Consider the following 18345-nt stretch of genomic DNA (forward strand, 5'->3'; position numbering starts at 1 on the left):
GTGGGCGGGGGTGTGTGTGTGTGTGTGTGTGTGTGTGTGTGTGTGTGTGTGTGTGTGTGTGTGTGTGTGTGTGTGTGTGCGCTTTTTAAGTGGGAGCACTAATCCATACAAAGCATGCATGTCAAGCTAACCCAGTTACACACATCCTGAAATTTGAACATCTTCACCAATTGGGGAGACCATCGAGATGAGAGGGGGAAAAATGGACCCGCGAAAAATTGTGTAAAGTGATGATATGAGCAGCAAGCTTACTGGAAGATCAGACTCGACTTATCTTTTTTTTTTCTTCACCAGAACAAAATGATTGTTTCTAGCTTCTTTTGTTTTTTGTTTTTTAGTAGAATTGGAACGGTATGTTTGTTGCTTTTGTGACACCTCAAAATTAAAAATAAACAAAAACAAGACGGAGGATGTTGCATTTATGGCAAAATAATTGTTTATTTGCAGTGACTCCTAGAGCTATAAATAAATAAGAAGTCACCAGTGTCCTAACCGTGAAAATTACAAAAGCTACTGCTGTAAAAAAAAAATTAAAAAAAAAGACCTATTTATTATTCAGACTTATTTCCATACTCGCACATTTGGACTACACCGAGTCTGCAACTCGTCTCTTGCCCTGCCTCACCCCTTTGGATGCATTGCATTGCATTGGCCTTTAGATTTTGGCCTCTTTTACTGCCGCTTCTCCATTTTTGTGTTGTGGTGAGCCGTGAGATTTTCTCCTGTAAAATATGTCCCTTTTCTCAGGAGAGGTTGGGAAGCACTGTTTTGGGACTTGCAGTTCTCAGGCGACGTGACTAAAATTGTCCGACTTTCTCATAATGGACTTGACAAGCTGATCGTCCCTCCTCTCATCTTCGACTCAAAAGCTGTGCTGATCTGCTATTCAAAGTGATGCAGAGCGATTGTTTACAAACCAGCCAGGTGCGACCCTTTTCCACAGTAACCCTTCCCCCCCCTAAAAAACGTACTTGTCCAATACATTCGTCGGTGGTAGTAAACCGTTGCATTTCGACCACTATTAACGTCCGTGGCAACGAACGAGTTAACCAATCGCTCGCGTCCGATTGTCGGGATGCGCGTAGCCCGCTTTGACGCGTGTGTGGATGACTGGTGCACAGCATGAACCAAAACAACCACATTGTGCAACTAACTAACTCCATGTTGTGTTTCCTTACTTCCAGGTTAGCCACGATTGCATGTTTTCCATTCATTTATTTTTATTTATTTATTTTTTTGGGTCTTCCCATAATGCTCTGTCTTGCATGCTTCTTGTTCTCTGTCCACTGTTGACTTGTTGTGTCATGGCCCAAGTGATCTGACCGCGAGCATTTCAATTGACAGCTGAAGAAGTGTGACTGGAGCGTGACTCAAAACGGCAGGCATTATGGCCCCAGTGCCGCCGACGACACTTTGGGGATTGCTTGGCAAAGGTAACACTTTTTCCACTCTTTCACGCTCACCCCTCGTTTTTTTTTCTTTCTTTTTTTTTTTGTGTGCACACACTCCACCACCGGCCATCGCTTCATTACTCACGCCGTTTTCCTTTCACGTTCATGTAAGCGGCACACATCAGCGGAGATGATTTACCCCCACGCCCCCCCACCCCAAAAATAATAATAATAAGAATTATCCCGGCAAATAAAGCAGCCTTACTAAGGACACAAACATATTTTTTCAACATTTTGAAAGCAGTGGAGATGATTTACCCCCACGACCCCCCCAACCCAAAAATAATAATAATAATAATAATAATAATAATTATCCTGGCAAATAAAGCAGCCTTACGAAGGACACAAACATATTTTTTCAACATTTTGAAAGCAAAATGGCTCAATGTGTCAAATTAGGAGTGGCGAGGAAATGCGTTTAACTTTCCAAGTTCCAACAGGCCGAGTTTTATTTGCCTCCATGCTGAAGTCATGCTTCTTCAATGAAAACCTACCCCCACCCCCCTCCACCCTCCACCCGCACCACGATGCCACTGAGCAGGCATGAGCTCAGCCACCCCCCAGTTACGTCTCCCCTTTCCACTTTTCCCTGAAACTGCGTGAGTACGTGTGTGTGCGTGCGTTCGTGCGTGCGTGCGTGCGTGCGTGCGTGTGTGTGTGTGCGTGTGTGTGTGTGTGTGTGCGTGCGTGTGTGTGTGTGTATGTGCGCGTATCTGATTGCGTTAATTTAGCGCCAGCTGAAGGTCCTTCCGAACACGTGCGTGCACACATGCAGAATCCCCTTCTTGGGGCCCCCGAAATCGGCCACAGCAGGAGGATAAAAAGTTCTCACACACCACCTTAAGCGTCGTCGTCGTCTTCCTTCCACGCCAGCACGTCAAATCGGTTGAGCAATTCACGTGTACAAACAAAAGAAGCTAAAGGAGGTTTCATGCTAAAAGAAGTGGGGATTTAATTTAAGCGTCGTCGTCGTCTTCCTTCCACGCCAGCATGTCAAATCGGTCGAGCAATTCACGTGTACAAACAAAAGAAGCTAAAAGGAGGTTTCATGCTAAAAGAAGTGGGGATTTAAAAAGAATGCGTCATTATTATTATATGTTTCTTTTTTGGGTTGCTGTTGTTAAAAAGTCAAATGAGGTATTGACTTGCATTCCTGAACAGGAAAACGAATTTTTAGTGACGGGCCTCATTTGGCTTTTAACATGAGATTTAAAAGATGTGACTTGCGTTTCTTTTAATGGGTACAAGACTTCACTCGCATTTTTGGAAGTGTGGAATTCGTCGTCTCATTTTTTATGATTCAACTCATAAAATGAATGTCATTGTTTAAACGTCACTATTTTCTACTTTATTATTTCCATTAACCGGTTATTGAGCTAAACGAATGCAAAGTACATTTCAAATGAACTATTTTCAGGGCCCAAATGTGAAATAATGCAACGGATTTTCCATTCAAATATTAAATGCGTTTGTAAAATCATTTGTATGGCGAAGATGTGAGATGATATTTTAGTGGTTGAATCGGAACACGTTCCGCCGCACTTGCAGCATGTTGCAAGTGATGAGTCCAACCGTTGCCGAATTGACTGGCGTCCTCCTTTGTGAGGTGGGCATGATGTCAACTCGTGCTCATATTTTGCCTGTGCGCCAGCCTTCAGTTGACTCGTGTGCAGTCATGTCACACAGTCGTGCGAGGCAGGATTGGGGGAAAAAAAAAAGTACTGGTGAGACAGATGTTCTTCAAATGTGACATCGTCGCTTTACTGGTGCGCCATAGTCATTCTGTTACTGTTGTTCCACTGGTGCTTAGTGATCTCATGCACTCGTGAAGGCTATTAATTGAAAAGAACGTGACAGGTAACGCAGTTGTTCCACTCGTGCGCTGAATTGTCTTACTAGTGAAGGCAAATAGTGTACTAGTCCAAGGCTGGACGTGGAATAATTCTGCCTGACTGGCAGGGAATGGCCGGGCAATCCATTGCAATGCCATTAGTTAATCTCATTTGGCCGGCTAATCCTTAAGCGTTGCGCGGTTGCCGGCCGAGGTCCCGCCAGGTTCCCGTTCTAGTCCCCAAACATTTTGTTGCCGTCCTAAACCCATTTGGGGCCCCCAACCTTTGTCGCCGCCCACTTCCGAGTAGCGCTCCATTAGGGGTGACGGGATGAGCCGGACGGCGGCGTCCCATCAGCGGCGAGACGCAGATCCAATCGGACAGCCGTCAATTTGAACTTGATTAAAAGCGATGCGGCGGCGGCGGAGGCCACAAAGTGCGCTTTTGTGGCTGTGCGGTCCTCGCGATGTTTCATTACCTGAGACGGGAGACAGAGAGAGGGATAAAGAACGGCCTCAAACAGGAAAGAGAGCCGTTCTTGGCCGCTCTGTGCCTCCTTTGTTCGGCAAGGTAGGAAAAACTTAATCCCCCCGCTGCGAGGCACCGCCGCCGCCGCCGCTGCCCCCGTTTCCTGCCCGATGATTTTTGGCAGGAGGACAAGGAGGGAGGGGAGAAGGCAAAGAGAACTTGAGGACGAGTTGGACAGAAAAAGAAGTGTCGAAGAGAATTAGCCCTTTAAATCCTTCCAATGCAATCTGGTGATGTCTTTGTCGGCGGCCCCATTTATCCGCGACTACTACTTCCTGTAAGACTTTGGCCTGGATCTGATGACCAGTTGTAGGACTCTCCCATACTCAGACATGGAACGCTCTAAAAAGTGATCCTGAAAATATTTTTTTTTCCCTGACTGCACGGTGACTGAGCGGTTCGCACGTCTGTCTTGCGCTTCTGAGTTCTAATTTCATCTGCATCCTAACAACCCGGCGAATGGACGTTGGCTTCGTTCGGGATGAAATTGCCCGCAGTTATGAGTGGAATTGTTGATCGTTGATGCGGGCCCCGTACAGTGGCTGCTTGGGTGGACGACAACGCTTGCCATGAGTCAATTGCGGCAGGCTTCGGCTCCTTTTTTTCTTCCCTTTCAGTCCAGATGGGTTGCGGTTGGGGTCACAGTTAGGGCTTGGGCTGTGACTTATTTTCATATCACAATACAATTAATTTTTTTTTTTTTGAAGTCCCACACATGCCTCTTGCGTATATGAAAATAAATGGAATACGTATGCAACGTACTTGCAGTCAGTGATCTGAAATTATTTGGTCAAGAAAATGCACGGCACAAGCGCATTCTGTTGACATGAATAGTCACATTTGTTTTGGTAACGTGAACAACTCCACAAAGAGAAAAAAAAAAAAAAACCTCTCTCATTTAGCTTAATAGTGAGGCGCAGGTATCCGCCTCATGCAGAAGAGCTGAGAACCCCCTGGGAACAACGCAGCACTTGTTCCTGCTCGCGTTTTCAGTTAGCACCGTTGCTCCCCAGGAACAATCCCGGTGTTGTTTTGCCATTAGCGTGATATGAATAGGGATGGGGCGGCTTTGTGGAGGGACCCCCGCCAACACACACACACACACACACACACGCACACACACACACTCCTCATCCTTCCCAGAGGGGCACAAGCTCTCACACAGCCCTTTCGACTGCATATGAATTTGAAAAAAAAAAAAAAAAAAAGGACTTAATGCTGTAAGAATGTAATGGGTGTAAAAAAAAGTCTATACATTTATTTATTTATATATTTATTTATTATTATTATTATTATTTTTTTTTTTATAAGACCACACTCAATTGCCTATCAGACAGGCTTCATGCAAAATGCCACAGATGGACGACTGCAGTTGACTGAGTCACATCAAGTAGTTGTGAAAGTTTCCTTCGTTTGCTTTCACGACCGCACGCCTTTGCCCTGGGGTGGCTCATTTGCACACTCCAGAAGGCATCGCAATGAAGGAGTCCAAATATACGACCATTTTTTTCCCCCATTTGGTTTTCTTTTCATGTATTTATTTATTTATTTATTTTGAATGACACAAGGCGCCACCGTGAGTGGTATTTTGATTTTTTTTTTTAATTTTTTTTAAATAATAATATCTGCGTGTCTCTCTTTCTCTCTGCTTCCCGACAGTCCTGGTACCTGGGCGAGCTTAGTTCCGTTTCAAGTGTCGAACGGGACGCCGATCCTGCCAACAAATGTCCACCAGAACTACAGCATAAGCATCATTGGTGAGCCGCTGGTCCCCGCGGAAACCGGGAATTGAGCCTCGAGGGTGGACGAGCGCTTCGGAGGAGGTGTGGTGGGCTTTGGGCTTTTTTTTTTTTTTTCCATGAGGGGGACGCCGAAACCAGCAAATGCAGCAGCGGCGGCGGCTGTACAATCCGAACACTCTTCCAAACTATCCCAAGCCCCCTCGCCCACTTTTCCCCGGGCCATGATGGACGCCGGCGTAAGGAAGGAAGCGTCAGGTGTGCCACCCCTCTCCTCACCCTTACACCACATAACCACCCACGCGACACACGCACACACACACACACACACACACACACACACACACACACACACACACACGCACACATGCATACAGTATACACACACAGACACACACACACCAGCCAGTTGTTGTTTGCAGAACTTTCCAATGCATTCAAATACTGTGATGTATAGATGCCTTAATGTTTTACTGCATGACACTCAAATCTGTGCTTCTGATGACAAACGCGGGGGCGGGGTCAAACAAAGTCACTGTGTACACCGTCGAAAAACATTCAGAGTGCTTCTTCGTCGACTGTGATGCCGGGAGAAACAAAAATGTTTGTTGCTTGTTGTTTTCTTTGTTTGTTTTTTTGGGAGACTTCCAACAATTTAGAGAGTTAACTACTTGAGATTGGGCCCCTCACTAAAAGATTTATGACCCCTTTCAAAAAGGTTTTAGGTTTTGGGTTTTTTTTGGTTAAAGAAGAGCAATTTCCATGGAGGCAAGTGCAATTGAATTTTTTTTTTTTTTTTTGAAGGGAAGCTATCAGTCTGTCAGCCCTCAGACTCTAAAGGAAAGGGGGATAAACATGGAATGGTTTTATGGGTAAAATATTTTGATTTTTTTTTTTTTTTTAACAATTTGATTTCGGTCCCAGCAGCAACACCAGCACTTGTTTTTGTTCCGTGTCCTTTCTCAATTGTACAGGGACATATTGTTTATTCTTTTCTTATTTATTTCTTGGCAAAGGGGGAGGAATAACCCCTTTGAGAAAGAAATGAACACATATGGTGTGTAAAAAAAAGAAAAAAGAAAAGAAAAAAAAGGCATTTCACTTTTTTTTTTGATAAGATCAACAGCATTTTGGCCATTGGCTTTGAAAGCGTATGTTTACAAGAGGAGGAAGAAAGAAGTGTTATTTGATGGAAACGTGCAGTGAAATTGTCAATCAGTCAGGCGCTGGCAAAAAAAAAAAAAGAAAAAAAAAACAACAAAAACAAAAAACTTTTTTTTTTTCATTATCGCGCCATCAGCCTCTGCAGTCTTCACTTCATTTGCACGACGATACATGACGTCCACATGACGTGCCTTTCTGCATATCCACACACACACACACACACACACACACACACACACACACACGCACACACACACAGACACATTTTGTTCTTTTTAATCATCGTAGGAACACGCAGAGTTAACATTTTTAAAGTTTTTGTACTCCGAACATGAACTGTTTAACTTCATGTAATATTTTCTGTGTCACAGTTCCATCGCGTATCCAGGCTGTGTATAGTCAAGTTTGTAATCTTTTTTTTTTTTTTTGGTTTTCCCTCCAGTATTTTGCCCCTTCCCTCCCCCGCGGCTTTTCTAATAACCTATCATGCGCCCCCCCGACTTTCCGCACTCATTGTCCTTGAATTCAGAATGATGAAACTTATGCAATACCAAGTTTTGCCTATATAGGTAGTGCTTATAGACAACGTCAAATATTAGAGGCTAGTTTGGAGATAGACACTATTGTAATGCATTTATTTCCTTGATGTTGATGTTGTTGTTGTTGTTGTTGTTGTTGTGGTGGTGGTGGTGGTGGTGGCGGCGACTGTTTTTTCCTTTTTCTCATTTCTTTAATTTGACCAAAGCGGGGCTGCTGTCGGTGCAGTGTTTGTCAAGGTCTTCAAGCTTCATCCGGTCTACATTTAGAACGTTGCGTTTTTTTTATTTGTTTGTTTGTTTGTTTGTTTTTACTTCCTACAAGTGCATCCACGGTGGTTCTACAGCTGCAAAGTCACCTAACAGTCTGACTGTGACTAAAAAAAAAAAAATTTTTAAAGGGAAAAGAACAAATTTGCTGCCGGAGAGACCACTCGACTTGAGGCCAGGACAATCACGCTAAGATCCCCCCGCCCCGGCCTTAACAGCAGCAACAGCTAGCGGCCCGTCAACTGCGCACCAATCACACACAGCGACCAATCCTGGCGAGGGCCCGCCCAAATCAGTGTTGACCGTGCTATCCCCGCCCACTTTCAAATGACCCAATTTATAGCCATAGTTTGGACACCCCTTCAATAAGTCTTGGCACCCACACAGGTTTGTGAGTTCAGTGCACCTCGCTTGATCGCATACAAATGACAGTTCGCAATATAGACAAACCATATGAAAAAAAAATAAACACACATATATAGATAGATAGATAGATAGATAGATAGATAGATAGATAGATAAGTGTTTGTGTGTGTGTGTGTGTGTGTGTGTGTGTGTGTGTGTTCTTTGAGGCCATAACAGCAACCTCCGGCTGTAGGATTCCGTCCTTCCCAGAATATTTTCAGGAGTCTTATGCTCTCCTGAATGGCTCAGGATCTTTGCCTGGTGCTACATACTGTATGTATATGTGGATGTGTGTGTGTGTGTGTGTGTGTGTGTGTGTGTGTGTGTGTGTGTGTGTGTGTGTGTGTGTGTGTGTGTGTCTATCATGCGATGTCATGTTAAACAAGTTGATCCTGTCCTGCCCCAAATGTCAGCCGCAGTCAGTGGAGTGTGTGATTTCTAGCGTGGCCACAAATTGAGACAAGATCATGACTTGAGCGATCTACTTTTGAGGGCATTTTAGTGGCGTGCTTTGCGATTTTTTTTTTTTTTTTTTTTTACAATGTACAACATGTGCCTTGGCTTCATCAAATTTGGGAAACACTGCTCAACGACGTGCACATCAATTCCCAGAATCAATTTTGCAATCCCACCCCCCCTCTCCTCTCCCTGCTCCATCGAAGGAATACATAGCACTTAAACGGCATGTAGGCAATCCCTCCGAGCGAAATCTCTCAGGCGTTACAGGGGCATTATGTATGTCAATCAGTGCGACATGCGTTGACACCTTTTGCACTCGTTCCCCCTCCCAACTGCAAAAGCAGGACGACAAATCCTCAAGTCGAGCTGCATCTCTCCGACTTTTTTTTTTTTTGGGGGGGCGGTCCTTTCCTCAAAAGTGCTTTGCAGCCGGCGGCCATCTCAGACCCTATTGTAGTGCGTTGTCCCCCATCAAGGGTGTGTGTGTGTGTGTGTGTGTGTGTGTGTGTGTGTGTGTGTTTATTGGCTCGCGAGACCTGATGGTCTCAATGATAGTTGAGTGAGTGAGGATGAGACGAGGGTCTCCCTATGGACAAAAAACAAAGTTTGTACACTGTAAACCTTCCCGAGAGTTTAATGCCCTTCTTTTTAAATCTTCCAATTCAGGGAGGGAAAAAAAGAGTCAATTCCATTTTTGGAAAGAAAAAAAAAGTGTTTCCGTGACTGGTTTGGAGTTAGAACTCCCCAGATCTGCCGGATGAATACAATTTCAAATGTTGTTGCCTTTCTCTATGTAATGTGATTGCGGGGTGGGGTGGAGATTCCGCTAGTATGTACAGTGCAACCCGCCGAGTAACTGACACCTGCCCCAAAAGTGTCCGTAGATGCCACACAATTGCCGCAAGGCATGACCGTTTTTCTGAATAAAGTTCCTCTATGTGGCAAGATGGCAACTTAGTTCCTCTGCACCAAGATGCTACAAGATGCCGGCAAATTTTGACTGGTGACTATTTGAAGCCCCTAAATTAATGTCAATAGGGTCTCATGGTGCCAATATGCCGCAAGATGGCAGAAAAAGAAGTTAAGGCCTCAGCTCACTTCGACTTAGTTCCTTGACACCGACATAGCCGGAAAAGCACTCTCGTTGTCCAAATAAAACTTTTCAATTGACATGAACGTAGTTCCTCGGCACTATAATGCCACAAGATCTTTATCTCAGCGAAGCTCCTCAAGTTTATGTCAACATAGTTCTAAACTGTGAAGATGTGGGGTTCACTGTATAAAATGACAACAACATGAAGGCTTTTTGTTTTCTTTGGTTATTAGGATTTTTCTGAATGAGCTTAGTGCTCATTGATCTTTCCATTTGGCTATTTTTTTTTTCCTTAGCGTGTGATGTGCATCTTTCCTTGTGGGTGTGGTTTCTTGTCCAACAAGACAGTGGCGTGTGTGTTCTTTGTAGCAGCTGGGTGGCGACTTTGCCGAAAATCCCGCTCGAGACCCCCACCCCACCCTCCAAGACTGCACAAAAACAGCAGGGTAAAGAAATTTAAAAAAATGTAACTCTAACGTCCTACTATCAGATAGTTGTCGATGTTTTTTTGTTGTTGTTGATTTTTTTTTTTTTTTTTTTTTTTTTTTACGTGATGGGTGCTGTTTCTCGATTGGCTCGCGGGGGATTGGCTCACAGAGAATGTTCCTTTTTGGAAAAAAAGTTGACAAATCCCCTGAGTTCCCGCTAGCACCCCCATTTCTCCTCGTGTCTTCCTGCGACTCCCTTTTTGTGAAACGGAAAGCATGAGCCCCAGGTAGCGTACCTTCCACTCCATTGGAGTTGCCGGGCAGGGTTTGAATGTAGATCAGTGTTCAGTGGCGGCCCTTCAAGTATTCTCGCGCTGCCCACCGTGACTTTTTTATGCAAAACACGTGCAATCCAACCCCCCCCACCTCCACCACCACCACCACCACCTCACACACGCCCACGTTGAAGCCACCGCAAGGGCTCGTACCTGCAGGAAGTCTTTTCTCTCTCTCTCGCTCCCTCTCTCTCTCTCTCTCTCTCTCTCTCTCTCTCTCTCTCTCTCTCTCTCTCTCTCTCTCTCTCTCTCTGTCTCTCATCAACCAGCAATTTTTTTTAAACTAAAACAAGACGAGCAATGCAGTGCCTGTTCCAGCTGTCCGACTTGTACATACATGTGAAATGTGACATAGACTTACTTTTGGGCGGGGCTTATTCATGTCCAAGCATGTCAGCACACATGAAGCTTGCTTGTAGTTTTCAAAATGAGATGAAACATACTTTTTTTGTTTGTTTGTTTTTTTGGGGCAGCGCTATATACAGTCTTTCGAAATGCAGGGCAGGTCTTGTGGCACTTTTACCCCCCCCCTCCCCCCATCCTCCCCTCCATGCGCATGCAACAACAACAACACTAACGAGGCGGCTTTGTGTAAGTATGTAGTGATCGTAGTTTTGCTGCGAGTGTGTGCAAAAGGTCTTTCTATGTATCTGAATGTACGTTTTAGAGGACTTTTTTTTTTTGCCCTTTTTCATTTTAGGAGCCACAAGGTGTCCATTGTGAACAGTACAGGCATAGATGCCTCCTTTTTCTCTTTATTGATCTTTTTTTTTTTTTTTTTTGGGAAGCGACACCTTCCGGCCGGTTACATTTGGTGCAGGGGTTAAAATTGCCACAAGATTAAAAATCAATGTAAATAAAGGCTCAACTCTTTTCTTTTTCTTTTTTTTTCTGTGATTGTTACTGTTATATCCAGCCTATACTGCTAGCAGCTGTTCTTACTGCAGTCAATTACTGGAAGTGGATATATTTCCTATGCAAAAACTGTTTAAACAATAAAATGAGCTATGCTACAACAAAAAAAAATGTCTGTCTTATCTTCCTCCAGTGCGATTTATTTTGAAACGGCAGCTGGAGTTCAGCTACATTACCAACTGTTGACTGGAGGGTTAGTGTAAGCTTTTTCCCACCTCTGGATTGACATAGACAAACCCAAATTTTAGTACACATATTTTTTAAATGAACAGATTAGATAAGAAAGAAGAAAGAAAAAAACTTTGTCTCACAATGTAGAAATTCCCAAGATGAAAAAAAAACAAAATAACAATCATCATTAATAAAATAAAATGCATGCATATTTTTTTTACATGCATTCTTTTGTCAATCAGTTTTTTCATTTTACGAGTTACAATAAAAAAGATACCAATTATTGAATTAGAAAGCATTTGATGAAAAGTTGAAATGTGATGTAAGATTAATAAAATATTGCAGTCAATCCTTTTATACACTGTATATGTATACACACACAAACACACACACACACACATATACAGTATATATATAGATATATAGATATTTATATATATATATATATATATATATATAGAGAGAGAGAGAGAGAGAGAGAGAGATACATACATACATATACATACATATAGATGTATATATGAATATGTATATATGTAGATGTGGACTTGCTGGATTCAAGAAAAAGTCTTGTCAGTGGGCAACCGGCAAAGACCAAAGACAAAAATGGCTTTTTTTAAGACGCCTTGGCCGTTGCCGTCCCCGGGCTAATTGGATTTCATCCCTTCTCCGAAGTGAATCTCGCTTCCCCTGAGAGCAAGCGCAGTTTCACTTTGCTAATCGAGCATAATTCGTCACCGCCGCATGGCTGGGAGAACCATCTCAGGGAGCGCATTGTGTCTCCGGGGTCACTTGAGGTAAAGTCCATGTGGGTCACAGCGTCAAGTCCACCCAGCTCTGATCTAGTAAGCCTTCCTAATGGGATCGAGGTGGCAAAAGTCTGTCTAAATCGCCAATTAGGTCTCATTATGCCACGGCCTCAGATGCACCCGGTGGCGCCCCGCGTGTCCCAACAGGCCGGACGTGGCGCTATGCGGCGCTCACCGCCAATGGGGCGTGCTGATATCAAACCACCCAATCTTTAATGGCAATCATTGCGCCGTTTATCCAAATTGGCCATTGGGAGTCCGCATCTGGCTTCAATAGGACTTGGTGAAAGTCTTGGCACCCGCTTGTCTCCTGCATATTTTCCACCCTCCGTTATCAAGGGCTGCTGTCAGCGATTCGAGAAGGCCCAATAGATGATGATTTTGGCCCTATTATGTTTCGCAAAGCAAATTTGTTGATTGCCTTTGCCCCCTCCCGACCCCCACCCCATGCAAATGCTTCTCTCCCCACCTTGAGATTCACATCAAGAGTTGTGTGTGTGCGTGTGTGTGTGTGTGTACGGTTGGGCAGTGCTCTCACACACACTTGTGAGTGCAGAGGTTGGACTAGACCCGTGCCTGTGCCAGCACAAAGAACCCACATCACGTCCCTGAGCTGCTTCTTTATGTGTCTCCTGTTGGAAAGGTGTGCACTGTAGTTTGAGGGTCTCAAATCGTAAGCCCGCAATAGTGCCCACCACTACCAATGGCACGGATGGACATGAAATCGGGTGGGTGTCGAGCAGAATAGGACGCTCCACCGGAAGTCGGCCATTTTTGTTTGAAGCAACCATATCGGGAACAAAGTTTAAATACAATAGCCCATGATACCAGTTTCGCCGAGCAACGCAAAATTTGTGTCTGAGGGAACAGGATGGGGTGGCCCGGTGGTCGAATGGTAAGTGCGTCAACCTCACAGTACAAAGGTTTTGGGTTCGATCCGGGCTCCAGCCTTCCTGTGTGGGACAGCGGCCCTCGAGGAACAGGATGGAAGACCCCCTGCCCTGCAGGTGAACAGGAAGTCAACCGTTTCGGTTCAAAGCAAACATTTTGGGGCCAAATTCGATGAAAAAGACCTGGAAAATTAGGCGGGAGGGGGGCAAATCACTTTCAGCGATCAATCCCAAGGATCCATGCCCCATGGATGAACCCTTTCGGTTTAAAGCCGCCATTTTGGGCGAGTTCCAGGCCTCGCGCTTTGAACTGCCAGACAAGACATTTGTTGGCATCCATTGTGCACACAACCTTGCCGCTAGGGCCACCGTTTATGAAACCAAGAGTTCAAAAGGGACACAACAACCTATTTTGCACTTGAAGAGGGCCGAGGAGGGAAAATGCTTTAAATAGCGTTCTCATCGCCGTGTATTCCCACACGCATTTGCATAAATTTCATAGTCTTAAGTCGCGGATTGGGATCGGAGCGTGTTACGAGCCCACGTCGAGGTGGCGGTACCAGCCCATCGCACTGAGGCTCCTTGTTATCTCGCTGAAAGCACGAGCCGGGTCTTAAGATCGTGGGATTTGTTCCCAAATGAAAGCAGCAGGATGGGTTCGGAAAAAGAAACAGGTGTTGGGTGTTTGTGCGTCCGTAGGTTGCAAAAACACGCTGTTCATCTGTTGTGTTCGGCTGTGCGTGTGTGTGTGTGTGTGTGTGTGTGTGTGTGTGTGTGTGTGTGTGTGTGTGTGTGTGTGTGTGTATACATGTGACAGAGGGGCTTCGATGGGGAAGAAGGAGGGGGGCTTTATTGAAAAGTGCGCCTCTCCTCCCCTGTTCAACATGCTGGATTAGCACCAGCAGTTTCCCATGGAGCAGTAGCCCACCCCAGCCCCCAATCCTGCCCGCACATTTGCATAAGGCGCAGACAGGCGGCGATGTGACAAACAAACCTGGCACACACACACACACACACACACACACACACAGAACGGCAACCGGCTGCCTCCTATACATGAACCCAAATAAGCGCAGTCCCTCCAAAATGGCCACCTTACAACATATTTCACTGGAGCTCCGCAGCTCGGCTCTCTGCGCCGCTGTCCGGCCGCCAAGTTCCCATCAGGCGGCTGATTTATGGCGCTCGATGCATTCCTCAGGCCGTCCGAGCTGAAATATGAGACGAGAGGATATTCGCTCCGCGGCGCTACGCACCCCCGCTCTCACACGAGAACGTTCAATGGGGCCCTATAGGCAGTGTCAGGCTCAGCTAGGCCCTGCGCATTATTATTCACTTCCAAAATGGCTGCTTGGAAACAAAATGGCTGATGTTAATCTTGGGAATGGATCCTTGAAGTTCCTGTGATGACAGTGTTGGTCAGTGAGAGTGGCGACAGGGAGCGACAGATTTCATGGAATTCAGCCTTCAAATGGCTGCTTCACACCCAAAATGGCCGATGACCTATTTCCACCTTCAGACTTTTTCATGTGAGCTTTTATGACAGACATGTCCGCCCAGTTTCCTGCTAATTGGTGATGGTGGTGATGGGTAGCTCAAGGTTGCGGCAGGATTCAGATGAAAAAATGGCCACTTCCAACCAAAACGGACCACTTCCTGTTCAATTTCAGGCAAAAGTCCTTGAGAATTTTTCCTGCCATCCGTTGTGACGGGCGTGTCCGTCGATTGGTAAACCGGTGACCGGAAGCAAACTTCTATCATGGAAAATGGTCGACTTCCTGTTTAACCGCATTTGTGGGCGGGGTTAAACAGCACCCTGACCCCGCCCTCCTCGACGCATGCACACCTGCTCTCAATCTGCTCAACTTCTCTCTTCCTTGTAGTTTTAGGAGCTTTTTGTTTTCTCTGCGACATTTTGAACAGTAATGATGCTATGTTATTGTGACATGAACACAGCCGAAGCGCTTTTGAGCCATCCGGAGGTCAAGAAAAATGGAGCCGCATGACTCAGCGAAAGTGACATTGAAGACACCAAAGGGAAGTCTCCTCTTCTATTTTTCATCTTTTGGTCATGTTTGTGTCCCCTATTCACTCACCTTTTTTTTTTTAAATCACAAAATGACACAATAGTAAAGTTTGGGTTGGGGTGGGGGGGACTATTTAGCTAAGTTTGTTGTAGACCAGTTAGCACCATATCCAACTCAGCTAGCAAGGATGACTGAGCACAAACTAACATTAGGATTGATATACAACCATTTTACTGTAATTAAAGTAACATAAAATCAGTACTTGAATGAACTTTATTTCATGATAAAGGATTTAACCGAGCTATTATATTTAAATCTACGTGTTTCAGGTGCCGTAGCATCTGTGACAGGGTTGAAGGAAATGAAAAAAATCTCATCAAGTTGCTGGTTCAGCCGGACGAATCAGATGATGGCGTATGATGATTTATTGCGTTTGGTTTTGTTTTTAATTCCCAAATTGAATGGACTGTTTTCCAAGTAGCCGTGCCTAACGTGGCGTGAGCCACGTGCAAACTATTTGCTTGGAATAGCTGCAGCTCGATGACACGACTTTGCTCTGTGTGAAAATCACAGTGAAGGATGTGTTGTCAGACGAGCGTAATTTATGACATCGGCACATGTCAGATAAAACTTGGTGTCGGTGTGATATTTTCGAGGAATACTGCATGTGTGTGTTCTCCGCCATGTTGCCACGGAGCTGATGTTTGAGCGAGCTGCTTTGGCAACGCCGATGTTGGCTCTGCGCGGGTTTTCCCGCCCGGGCTCTCCTACGCTCTTGGCGCCGAGGCGGAGGGAGAGCCCGGCAGCCTTGGAGCGGGCGGCTCCTCCTCTTTGCAGCGATTTTAAAATAGCCACACAGTCAGCCACCCCACCCCTCGCCCCACTAAATCAATTAAAATGTATTGAACAAAAAGTATGAGTCGCTGCTCGTGTCGGTTTAATTTCCAATTGTTTGAAGGTTTCTCCTTAGCCAAACATCGGCGGCAGCCAGCAGTCACCAGCGTGGTGCACCCGCGCGCCACGTGACGAGCACACAGGCCTGTTCTAAAATCGCTCACTCGCGAGTGGATGTTGTGATTTTCCAGGAATGTTCTCCAAGTGATCATTGCAAAGTATAAACACTGGCAGAGATGAATTGAAAGTATTTATTACAAACAATAATAATTACTGACCATTTATCATAATTAAGTTCATAAAAGTCATTTGAGCATTTTTTTTTTCCATTTCAGAAGTTTGGATCAAACTGGTGAAGCTCTTCACATTGATCAGAACCAAAGAAGCAGCTCTCAGTTTCAAAAAAAAAAAGGTTGGGGACCCCTGGTCTATGCTAATTTCAGTTAGCTGGTAGATGGTGTTTTGCATTATATGTCAGCAGAAAGCTAGAGGACGTCCGTCACAATATATATATATATATATATGTGTATATACACACGCACTGCATGTTAGACCTCAACCAATCAGAAGAGTACACATCGAAAGACTATTTAGTTGAGCCAATCAGAGGTAATTTTAGATCTGTGAGAAGCCCAAGACAGGACAGTCTGGAATCTAATTGGTTACAAAAAAAAATTTTTTTACATCGGCCATTTCTAATAGTTTGGGTATGTCCTGGGCCAGCATTTCTGGGTCTGAAGGCCCTGGGCAGATTACAGTGACATGGCAACACACAGAAACTGAAATCTGACTGTCCCACCCCACCTGCAAAAAAAAAAAAAAAATCCAATATACACGCTACTGGAATTTAAAGACGTGTCTGTATTGTGACGTAACAGCGCAATTCATTTAAAGAATCCCCGTTCATGATTTGGAAACCAGGCCGGTTGCGGCGCCGCCACTTTCAAGCCATGGCCTGACTACGTTGTCTTCAACACACTCGAAGAAATGTGTCAAATAATGGAGGTTCACGGTCCACACAATTAAAAAGTCCATTTGCCATAATGCGTGCGCTTCAGACGTAACGAGCGCTTTCTCTTCCTTGCGGGATGTTGTAACAGAACGGCAAAATCCCCCAAAGATTTGCCCGTCTTTTCCCCGAAGCACAATGTGGCGGCACATCTGCAAGCGTGTCTGCCCATTGGAGGCTTTTGTTGCCTTTCGTGTTACACCGCTGCCGTGGCACTTTGGCACCTGAGTACCATTAAGAAGCTAAAGGCTTCAATAATAAGCTGCAGGTGCACCCCTGGCAAAGGCTGGATGGGGGGGCGGGGGGTGTAGTAGTAGTACTAGCATGTGTGTGTGTGTTGTCAGTTTGAATTCTGCATTCTGGTACCTTTGCTCACGTTTTTTTTTTTTTTTTCTCAACTCAAGGGAAACACACTAACGTCCGTCACGGCCGGCCATCCGCGCCCCCCGTCGATAAATGATTGACATCCACTATCAGGACGATTACTTGACACGGTAGCTGTGTTAGAATGTATTCAAATTATTGCCCACACTGGATATGAAGACAACATATGCCCCCACCTGCCATTGACAGCAGCGAGTGGAAGTGACAGCTAATAAGGAGGCAATCTACTTCCTGCAAATCTAATTCCGTGATGAATGGTGCCATGTATAGACCCTGGCACCAGAAGATCACACGCCCACCTGCGGAAACACACGCTGGAATAATTGTTTGTGTTTTTGCCGGCGGTGATCTGACGCCGAGTTTGGAGTAGCTTTCCACAAAACGGAACCACCCTGAAACTTGCTGACCGAGCATGTTTTTGTTCCCCCCCACCAGAGTTTCTGACTTCCAGCTGCTTTCTTGCGGAAGATTGATGATAGAAATTGGCGTCATTAAAGTGTTGGAATCCCTCACCTGTTTAGCATTTGCGATACTTTGCACGCCGGGGCCGGCATGATCGTCTTGCGATCAACCATTTCCAGATTTCACCAGCCGCGGGTCCTTCCTTTTCTCTGTTTGAGACGGGCTGACTTGCCGCTGCGTGTTCATGGTGTACAAGGTGTAGCAACGCTATATTTTCTTCATTTCATGAATCTGCCTTGCAAGCATTGCCACCCAGAGTTGCCGTTTCCAGCCACCGCTTCTCAAATAGGCCTCAGTTTGAGGACGGGTCATTTTAAAGTGGAACGACACGTTCGGTTCCGACCCGTTTCCCATTCCATTTCACATGGTGGCTACAGCTCAGTTCAAGAGGGGACCAGGCCATGAGTATCCATCCATCGATCCATTTTCCGATCCACTTTATCCTCACAAGGGTCGCGGGGTGTGCCGGAGCCTATCCCGGCTGTCTTCGGGCATGTTCCAAAAAAAAGCTGGGACAGGGTCATGTTTGCCGCGGTGTTCAGCA

At 45.3% G+C, this 18345-nt stretch overlaps 1 protein-coding gene and 2 long non-coding RNA genes across 9 annotated transcripts in view; 2 read left to right on the plus strand and 1 right to left on the minus strand.

The window, feature by feature from the left end:
* Window positions 1-7642, plus strand: part of LOC109508391 (nuclear factor 1 B-type) — a 57095-nt gene extending 49453 nt beyond the window's left edge. For 5 of the 7 annotated variants that reach the window (XM_019858337.1, XM_019858338.1, XM_019858342.1 and 2 more), the window contains 2 exons: window positions 1345-1433; window positions 5471-7642. In XM_019858337.1, the coding sequence (XP_019713896.1) occupies window positions 1345-1433; window positions 5471-5603 (222 nt within the window). In that variant the 3' untranslated portion in view covers window positions 5604-7642. The remainder of the gene's footprint in view (window positions 1-1344; window positions 1434-5470) is intronic. The other 2 variants (XM_019858343.1, XM_019858344.1) reach the window with 1 other exon arrangement.
* A 386-nt stretch (window positions 7643-8028) lies between these two features.
* Window positions 8029-9923, plus strand: LOC109508400 (uncharacterized). The gene is made up of 2 exons (XR_002166653.1): window positions 8029-9414; window positions 9478-9923. It is a non-coding gene; the product is annotated as an uncharacterized LOC109508400 (long non-coding RNA).
* Window positions 9305-17060, minus strand: LOC109508404 (uncharacterized). The gene is made up of 3 exons (XR_002166657.1): window positions 17050-17060; window positions 9955-9957; window positions 9305-9592 (listed from the first exon to the last, which is right to left on the minus strand). It is a non-coding gene; the product is annotated as an uncharacterized LOC109508404 (long non-coding RNA).
* Window positions 17061-18345: the final 1285 nt, after the last annotated feature.

This window comes from Hippocampus comes, unplaced genomic scaffold (assembly GCF_001891065.2).
Source record: "Hippocampus comes isolate QL1 unplaced genomic scaffold, H_comes_QL1_v1.1 scaffold48, whole genome shotgun sequence".
NCBI lineage: Eukaryota > Metazoa > Chordata > Actinopteri > Syngnathiformes > Syngnathidae > Hippocampus > Hippocampus comes.